The sequence below is a fragment of the Glycine max genome, chromosome 3, assembly GCF_000004515.6.
Source record: "Glycine max cultivar Williams 82 chromosome 3, Glycine_max_v4.0, whole genome shotgun sequence".
NCBI classification, from domain to species: domain Eukaryota; kingdom Viridiplantae; phylum Streptophyta; class Magnoliopsida; order Fabales; family Fabaceae; genus Glycine; species Glycine max.
In genome coordinates, this window is record NC_016090.4 from 43,896,908 (window position 1) to 43,906,364 (window position 9,457).

Genomic DNA, 9,457 nt, shown 5'->3' on the forward strand with positions numbered 1-9,457 from the left:
TCATGAATACGAAAAGTACCGACAAGAGTGCCGTGGCACGTGAACCCATTGTGAGCTTCACGTGAAAGTGGGAGTCCACTCACACCTAAGATTGAAAATCATACATGATGCATGAGGGAGGAACTTAGATGCTCGTGGTGGAGGGTCCTCTAAGCATGCCAACACACCCCCCACCATGGGCCCCACACACCCCACCAAAACCTTAGATTCCATGTGGTGGGGTTATTATCATCAACAATCCCTCCAGAATAGATGTGTTTCTCATAAACTCATCCATAGATCTCACCTTCGATTTTCAATAAGTAGAATCCACAAGTGATCATGTCGGGAACCTATACATCTTATCCTTAATTAATTGCTATAAAATATAATAGATCTTATATATTGTCGTGCTTATCCCCTTTCATGTTTTTCCTTATTTATTATAAAATAATAACATTTCGGTAAAAAAAGAAATTATAAAAGAATGTCATTTTTTTTACCACTAGTAATTTCTTTAGTTAAAAAGATGAGAAGGGGGGACACGAAACAAAAACATCTTATTTCAGTCCGTGTGGAATATATTCAAGATAACTTGTCTGTGCATGCGTGATTCAGTTTGTTTTAAAAAGAAACGAAAAGAAACAAAACAAATACTTTATTTTATTGATAAAAAGAGAAAAAAAAAATAATGTGTGTTTTAAATTTAAATATCTCCTTTTTTATGTGGGAATATGGTGTGTCAAATTCAGGGAGAAATACAAACAATCAATTTGTTTGATATATCACATATCATTAGGGAAATTTGGAATAAAAAATGTAGAGAGTTAGCAAAGGAAGGACATGAATATGATGCTGGTCCACCTTTCTCTTGCGTGACACCTAACCAGTATATAAAATGACAAAAGAGAACTTCATGAAATTTGTGGACACCTTTGAGAGGTAATTCCCGAAAAATTTATTTCGCTGAGTACTAGGAATTAAATTGTGAAATGACTTGTATGCCATCCCAACCAAGACCACATGGACTATATAGTAGTATTTATTACCCAATTCGTCTTAATTCGTAGAGCCATACATTCCCTCACACCCCCAAGATTTTGCTTTCGTACAAGAAACAACAACCACACTACTGCCATCTCCATTATTTGAGTACTACTTTGCATCAAAGGTTCAACAATTCGTGCGTGCACAGTGCCAAATCGTGATCACAACTTAATCTGTTAGCTAGCTTCACATGTGTTGTATATTGGGCTTCACAAAGGGAGCTAGGAAGTGATTAATACTGCTATTATTTAATTATCTGCCATATATATATATATATATACTTCAAGTGTGTGGAACCCGGAAACAACTTAACAGCAAAGGTAGGGAATTGAGGCTATATTGTTTAGCTTAATTAATTTCCTTCAATCAAATGATTCAGAAGATGTTTGACCCCAGCCGTTCTGGTATGACAAGAAGCTCCTCCCATGTAGCCTCCATGTAAGTACTAATTGCATTAATTTCATCCTTGTTATCTTTTCCTAGCTTATTGATTTTAATCTAAGAGGGTAGTTTTATTTGCAGTTATGACAATGATTTCCTTGAGTTGGTGTGGGAAAACGGTGAGGTTGTTGTACGAGGAGGTTCATCAAACAGATCACGAAAGACAAACGACGAAAGAATACATGAAGATGCCAGCATTAACAAAAGAACAAGGTTAAACCCATTATTATACTCACTTGAAGATCACTTTCCACCTCAAAGGGACTCTGACATGAGCACTTCACACCAAAGCAATGGCCAAGATTCGTGTGGTCAATCCTCCCAAAGCAAGCTTCATGAAGAATTTGCAAACTTACTTAAGCCCGTTAGCATAGGCAATAATCACTTACAACAGTGCTTACCTTCATCTCCGCTCAAGAAACAAAGAACAGTAGATTCAACTCAAACACCACCAACACCAAAAGTGAACTTCTCCAACTTTTCAATACCTGCAGTGTTTCTCAAATCTACTACTCATCAGGGAAACAGTGCAACCCAGCAGACAAACAATCATTCGTCTCCAGCAAGAATGGAGGAGATCATTGAAGCCCGCAAGGTTGAGCAATCAGTTAAAGAATCACATGGTTTTCAAAAGCAAACATCCTTAACTGTTGAAAGAAGCACCAAATTACCAACCCCACCGGTTGATGAACACTCTGAAGCTGTTGGTCATAACTGTGGTGTTCTTGGAATTCACAGATCCCAAGGTCAACTACGTTGTGACCAAACCTCAACTTCAGAAGCACTTATTAGAGCCAAGGCAAAAGCTTATAATAATAATGCTAACATGTGTCATGAACCGTTGCTAGCATCTTCTTCTGTGTGCTCGCTTGGAGCCTCCAACGACCCAAACCTTGGTCTCAGGAAACATGAGGACACTGAAACGTATTTAAGTGATGTAAGTTGGAGGAAGAACCCTAGGCTATGTTTTTATCTTCTTTAAAACCCTTCGTGCATGTTAGTTAGCATCATTCTCATGAAACCCTGGATTTGTTTGTTGCAGAATGATGGAGAGCCTGAAGATATGGTAAAGCAAGATAGGGATGGTAACAGAGTCAGGAGAATCAGGAACCCTGTGGTTCATAACTTATCTGAAAAGGTGAGGAAAACGTTAGGAGATAATAAAGAAGTAGATTCCATGAAGTAGTACACCCTCAAAAATATATTGAGAAAAAATAAATAAAGATGAAGATCTTGTACATATATGTTAATTATTAATTCCTTGTAACTAAAAGTAGTTGTGGATGTTTTGCAGAAGCGAAGAGAAAAAATCAACAAGAAGATGCGTACATTGAAAGAGCTCATACCCAATTGCAATAAGGTATGTGTGTGTGTGTTTTCAGCAAGAAATAATGTATTCAATTCAATTGTATTGGTAGATTTATTTATATGGTATGTGATTACTTGCTATGGTTCTGACTAATCTCTACTTGATGTAGTCAAGTTGATTCTTAATTTCTTATAAATTAAAAAACTCGACTACATATTTGTATAGATTAGCCAAGAAGATATATGGATATATAATAGTCTCATACTTTGTAATTAAGTAATATATCTAGTTTTTCTAGTTAGAGCTTCTTGTACTTGTTAGTTTTCTCTAAGTTGTGTCGTGCACATGTCTCTAGGTGGACAAAGCATCAATGCTAGACGATGCCATCGACTATCTGAAGACCCTAAAGCTTCAGCTACAGGTAATTTTTCAAGTCCAATATTTCTGTTGTACAAATTAATTATATATGTTTTCCTAAACTAGGCCTTAATTTACAAATATTGGAATTTGAATGAAAGTCTAAAGCATAGTGTTAATTAAGTATATGAAATGAAATGATGCAGATAATGTCAATGGGAAATGGGTTATGGCCACTTATGATGCTACCAGCTGCAACCACGGCGCATCACATGAATCCTCAGCTAGGAATGGGATTCAGGCCACCACAACTACCTATTCCACCATCACTTTCTGCTATCACAGACAACAGACTTCAGATGTTTGGTTGTTTCCCAAACCAAATACCACCCATGCCAGCAATGCCTCATGCACCTTTCTTCCCTATCATTGCAAATTCTGCCACACAACCACACTTGGCTAACACCACCAACTTGGCAGAACATTTGGCTGCATCTCTGCATGGAAATGCAACAAAGCTAGCGCCACCAAGTCAGGTTTCCTTTCAACAACACAGCTGCACTAGTACTCCTACACTATCTACCCCTTTCATTTTTCCACAAAAATAGATGAAAATGTACATGAAGGGAAAATTAATTAGAGTGGTATGCATGTATGAAAATTAGATTACAGATGTTAATTAATTAAAGAAGAGTGTAAAGTTCGTTAGTTTACTCTTTTCAAAAAGATGGTACATATTTTCTTTCTGATAATAGAATATATCAGCTTTAGAATCTGACATTGTACAGTTTCATGCTTTCAGCCTTATACAATATACTGCTCCGATGTACTACCGATGAAAATCATCCACACACAAATGAGCGGACAGCATGTTTATGATAAAAAAAAAGAAGATACTGATAATATTATATTAATTTTAAGTTGATGGGAATGCGATTTAGGTTTATGTTTAAATCAAATAATTTTAGTAATAAATATTATATTAAAATGCGTATTAAAACTTAATTTTATTTGTAAATCAAACGTCTTATATGTACTTAATTATTTATTTCGATTAGTATTTTAGTATGCGTTTTCTGAGAAATAAATATTTATCTACAATAAATAAATAAAATATATAATTATAATATAATTAAATAATAAATATTTATATATAAATTATATTTTAAAAAAATTAAATTATTATATAAGGTTATTTTTAATTATCGACATTTTTTATGAAAAATATATTAAAATTGAATTTAGAATTATATGTAAAAGACGGTAAATTTAAAGGGATAAGTGATTAAGAAAACCAAAAATACAAATAAAGATAAAAAATATAATTCAAGATGGTTGAAAAAGAATTTTTTTAGTTAATTGCAAAAGTAATGTGTAAAACGTACATTTATCAAAGAGAAAGAAAAGAATGTTGAAAATGTATAATTAAAACAATGAAGAGAGTAAAATCTCACTCTCTAAAATTTCTATTCTAATCTATAGTATAAGGGTATCTTTTTAGCATTATTTATTTGTACAATTCAATTTAACTTTTCTTATGCAACATTTTATTTAATCATACTTTTAAATAATATTTTATGAATAATTATTTTAGAATATTTATAATTAAGTAAATCTAAAATTTATGAATGGGGTAACAAATTAGACTACTATAACTAAATCTCACCAACTATTGAATTGAGTACATCATTCACAACTTTAAGAAAATGTGAATTTTATCGACTCAACTATTAAATTATAACTTTATATTAGCTTATTTGTCTTAAATTTTATTAAAATTAAAAAAAAATACAATAAATTATTTATATTTTAATATATTTTAAAAATTATATTAGAACAATTTTTATCATTAGTAAAAAAAAACATTTTTTATCGATATGAGATGTAAAATAATGTTAGACTAATACTATATATATATATATAAGGGAACTTTCAATCTAAGTGTGTGTTGTAAAATATAACTAATCAATTAAAAGTTATTGAATACCGTAATGATTGATAACTTGTGTATATATACATAAAATATATGAAAAAGAAAGAGACAACTTTATAGTATATATCATATAATGTCCCATTAGAAGTTATTGAATACCGTAATGGTTGATAACTTGTGTATATATACATAAAATATATGAAAAAAAAAGAGATAACTTTATAGTATTATATAATGTCCCTTCGCTTTTACTTTTCTCTTTCTCCATACTATAAGCCGCATTTGTAGTAACTTGAAATAAAGTTAAATAATTAACATAAAAAAAATCAGTGCATGCAATATTTTATATTTTCAGGGCAAAATGCCAAAAGAAGAAACGAAAACTCAAAAGACATGTCATTTTTTATAGGATTAAGAGATCTCTTCATTCTTAATTAACAAACAAAAAAAGGGAGAAATCTGAGTGAAAAAACAAGGGGGAAATCTTTCTATATGACTATCACATAAAACGCAACCACGTTAGCTAGGCTACGTACAGGGACAGCTTGTCTGTTGATCCCAACCTGCAGTGTTTGATCAATAATTGTTGCCTCCAACGGTCGGCTTAATTATAAGAGGTGATATCAGAAATATTGTTATAATGTTTGTAAAAACCAGTATATCCTAAAACACCCATCCTCTAAAACGGACATTGTTGAACATGAGTATATTAAGAAAAAACTACACCCCATATACATGTTACCTACATCACTCGATTACAAGTCAGTCACTTGTCTATTAACAATGTTCATTGATTGACTAATGAACTAAAACATCTTATAAAGCCATTTTTTTTAACCAATCCGTAGGTAATACTAACCAGTAATGAACTCATCATTAGTTAATACATTTGAGGTCTTTTTTGTGTGTAAAACGATCACAATAATATTAAAACTTATGATGTCATATATGGAAGAAAAATTAGTGTTCATAGCATACATAGTGGAATAAAAAGGGATCTATTTTAGATTTAAAATATACCATCACAAAAAAAAAAAAACAAATGAATACATACCCATATATGAGTTATTGGAGTATAAAATTTTTTAGAGTATTATAAAGACTCTATGTGTATTCACATCAAAATGAATTTCTGATATTAACTCTTTTATGAGTGAAGCCTTAAAGAATAAACTTTCTTTCTATTTTTTAGGTCTAAAATTAGGCTTTAACTTTTTCTAGTTTTTTGCATTTTAGATGCTTTTGTTTATGATGGTAAAGAAATATGGATTTGAGCCTTTTTAGAAGAGAAAAAAAATTATTTAAAATAATTTTATATCTCTTTATCTTTATAAAAATAAAAATTATCTAATATTTTTTATCGTAAGAAGTTTCTTGATATAAAACAAAGATAATTCACAATTATCACATGACTAATTACGATAATTAATCACATGATTTGATAATTATATGATAACAATAAAATATTATTCTTATTTTATGGACAGGTTATACATCTATAAAAATAATACTCTTTTTTATATATTAATTATTTTTTTGGTGCTAGCAAAGAATATAATAATATTTCACTAAAGTATTTATTTGATTAAATTAAATTCTCTAATTTAATTATCAAATAATTTTTTTTTTGCAAAGATTAAAATATTCATTTATGTGTTATCCCATAGGTTCAATATTAAACCGGTGGTAAATTAATTATATTAATTTTCTAACCAAGGTAGACATCTAATAACACTCCTTAATACCCTGATAAGATAAAGTAATATCTTTTACTTTCAAAAACTAATAGAAGAATAATGTAATATTTCCTTGTGTCATTTACAACTCAGGGGGTTAACTCTAGAGTATGATATTATTGTCAAATTATAATAAGTTAACGCATTTAATCAATGAATGACTTAAGAGACTCTTTTCTTCTTTAATTCAATATTGTCCTGATCAAGGTCTTAATTATCATAAAGCTAAAACTTATTATCAAGAATTGATGAATTTCTTATTGATTAATCATTAATTTTATAAGTATTTAATTATATCGAATATTCATTCAACTAATGTCCTAAGACATTAGGTGTCCAAAATTAAAACATAACAAATAATTTGTTAATTACTATAATAATCTCATGTCAAAAGAAACTATCGTATTTCTTTTTAAGAACTTTATTGACATATGAAAGTAATATTAATTATTAAAAATTCTTAATTATGTGAGTTCAATAATGAAATCATTCATATGTATATCATCTATATATATCATTTAATAAATGAAATCTATTAATTTTTATCTAATAAATACTATTACATATATATTTATCTATTCGGATCATCGAAATCCTATTTTTAACAATCCTTTCACATATGTCGTGAAATTTCTTCATTGTGACGATACAAGATGAATTCCAGTGACTTTCAGATAGATGTCTGACAACTTCAGCAGCCTTATCCTGTATAATTGAGTTATATTAATGAAAACATCTAGCATAATCAAACAAAGGAAAACTTAATCCAGCTCCTGCATAACTTAATAGACTTGCTAACACAGCCGCTGCATGGAAGCAAATATAACAATCACAGTGGAAATCTTAATTACAAACGCACAAGATAAATCAAACACTTAACAGCGTTAACATAGCGAATGCTAAAAGTTTATGGACTGCACTTACTAAAATATAATGAAATAAAAGGGTGTGTGGTTGATAACCTTAAGCATAGCAGTTACGATAACACATTGTTCAGCCATAATATCTGGAGTTGGTGATCTTGTTATCAAGCTACTCACTCTCCAGACTAGTTGGGAGAATCGCCCGCTCGTTGGATCCGCAAGATCCACAGTTCTTGTGATGTCACCTTCATTATACATTAGAGACTGGAAAATGAAAATATGGTTTTGGATACTTTAACATTAACTCATCATCAAAGAGACATAGTAGTCACTCATACACACTCACCAGTACATTGTCAAGACACAAAGGGGTTAACCCTCGTCGATTAAACCAATCATTCTTGACCTGAAAATAAACAATTTAAGGTGAGAGAGAGAGAGAGAAAAAGGAGGGAAATTTAAATTGGAAGAACCTAGTACCAAGTACCTAGTTAGTTACAAACCTGGGAGGGTCGAATGAGGAGGAGGCGAAAATGGGTGGCGATTTTGATGATCAAGTGTTTCCAGAAGAGGAAGGTGGGTTCCCAATCGCATCTTTGACCGGAAAAGGCTTTGAATCGAGCAAAGGCAATCACTTCGTCGTCCCAATCAGAAACTTCATTTGCTATGAAATCTCTAATCCTCGTCGCACCATTCACATTCGTAGCTGAATCCATGTTCTTTTCCAAACCAAATTACTTCCTTTTCCCCATATTTTCTTCTTCTTTTTTCTCCCCTAAACTATAACCCTTTCTCGTTCCGTTCAATGTTACGCGCTAACTTCAAACTAAAAGATTGTTCTTCAAAATCTCATTATCCAAAATAGTTTATTAATGGTTAAACTATTAGTATCTGTGTTATTATTGTAGTTTTTTTCCGTTTTAAATTATGACAAAAATAAAATTTTAATTCGTGAAATTTACGGGATAGATATTTATTTTTTATAACTAAAATGCGGGTGAGGGGATAGTATGATAATTTAGCAAAGAAAAAGTTTCTGAAACCTTGAAATATTTATAAATTATGGATAATTTAAGGTAGAAGTGGAGGCTTGAGTATGTAATTTATTAAAATTTTGACTTACTATACTGGACCAATTATTGCAGCTATTATCCATAATATATATTTGTCTTTCTTTCGACAAACTAGTAAATAATGATGTTATATTAATGTAAAAGTTAACTTTAAAATTAAAGATGAAACATTTAAAATGCTAGTATAACAAAATTGAGAGGGGGTTTACTTACGCGCATGGAGTCATAGCATGTGAAATGAATAGAAAAAGGCTTCCTTTTGTTGATGGGCAAACATTATATAAGCCCAAATCCATACCGTTTGTCAAGGGTGGGTTGAAATATAGGACGGCATTGATCAATAAGAAACAGTAGGCTTTTGCTATTTACACGTCCTACTTTACTTTTTTCATTTTATTTCATTACAACTTTTTTTCCCCATTTCTTTTTCATAATCTTGTTTGTGATATAAAGTGTGATTTATTTAAAATTAAAGATACATTTATTTTTATTACTCTGTGGTAGCTGCACTAACTAGTTTATATATCCTTATTTTAAAGTGAGTCGAATTCATGAGATATTTTATTTTATTAAAGATACATATTTTGTGTCACTTTACATACTTTATTACTTTAGAACATGTTAAATCAATTTTTATCTATACTGTATCAAATTGGCTTCATCTTTAAATTGTCAATGCCCATGGCTGACCAAACATTTCACATCGATCAGAAATTAAT

At 30.7% G+C, this 9,457-nt stretch overlaps 2 protein-coding genes across 2 annotated transcripts; one reads left to right on the plus strand and one right to left on the minus strand.

The window, feature by feature from the left end:
* The first annotated feature begins 1,056 nt into the window (after positions 1-1,056).
* LOC100804665 (transcription factor PIF3) lies at positions 1,057-3,853 on the plus strand. Its single transcript, XM_003520728.4, has 6 exons — positions 1,057-1,464; positions 1,549-2,404; positions 2,510-2,605; positions 2,762-2,827; positions 3,132-3,197; positions 3,340-3,853. The coding sequence occupies exons 1-6, from the start codon at positions 1,397-1,399 to the stop codon at positions 3,739-3,741; spliced, it is 1,554 nt and encodes a 517-aa protein (XP_003520776.2). The 5' UTR covers positions 1,057-1,396; the 3' UTR covers positions 3,742-3,853.
* A 2,938-nt stretch (positions 3,854-6,791) lies between these two features.
* Positions 6,792-8,381, minus strand: LOC102663008 (charged multivesicular body protein 7). The gene is made up of 5 exons (XM_006577667.1): positions 8,169-8,381; positions 8,012-8,071; positions 7,765-7,929; positions 7,409-7,507; positions 6,792-6,812 (listed from the first exon to the last, which is right to left on the minus strand). Exons 1-5 carry the CDS (start codon positions 8,379-8,381, stop codon positions 6,792-6,794), a joined length of 558 nt encoding a protein of 185 aa, XP_006577730.1.
* Between the last annotated feature and the right edge of the window lie 1,076 nt (positions 8,382-9,457).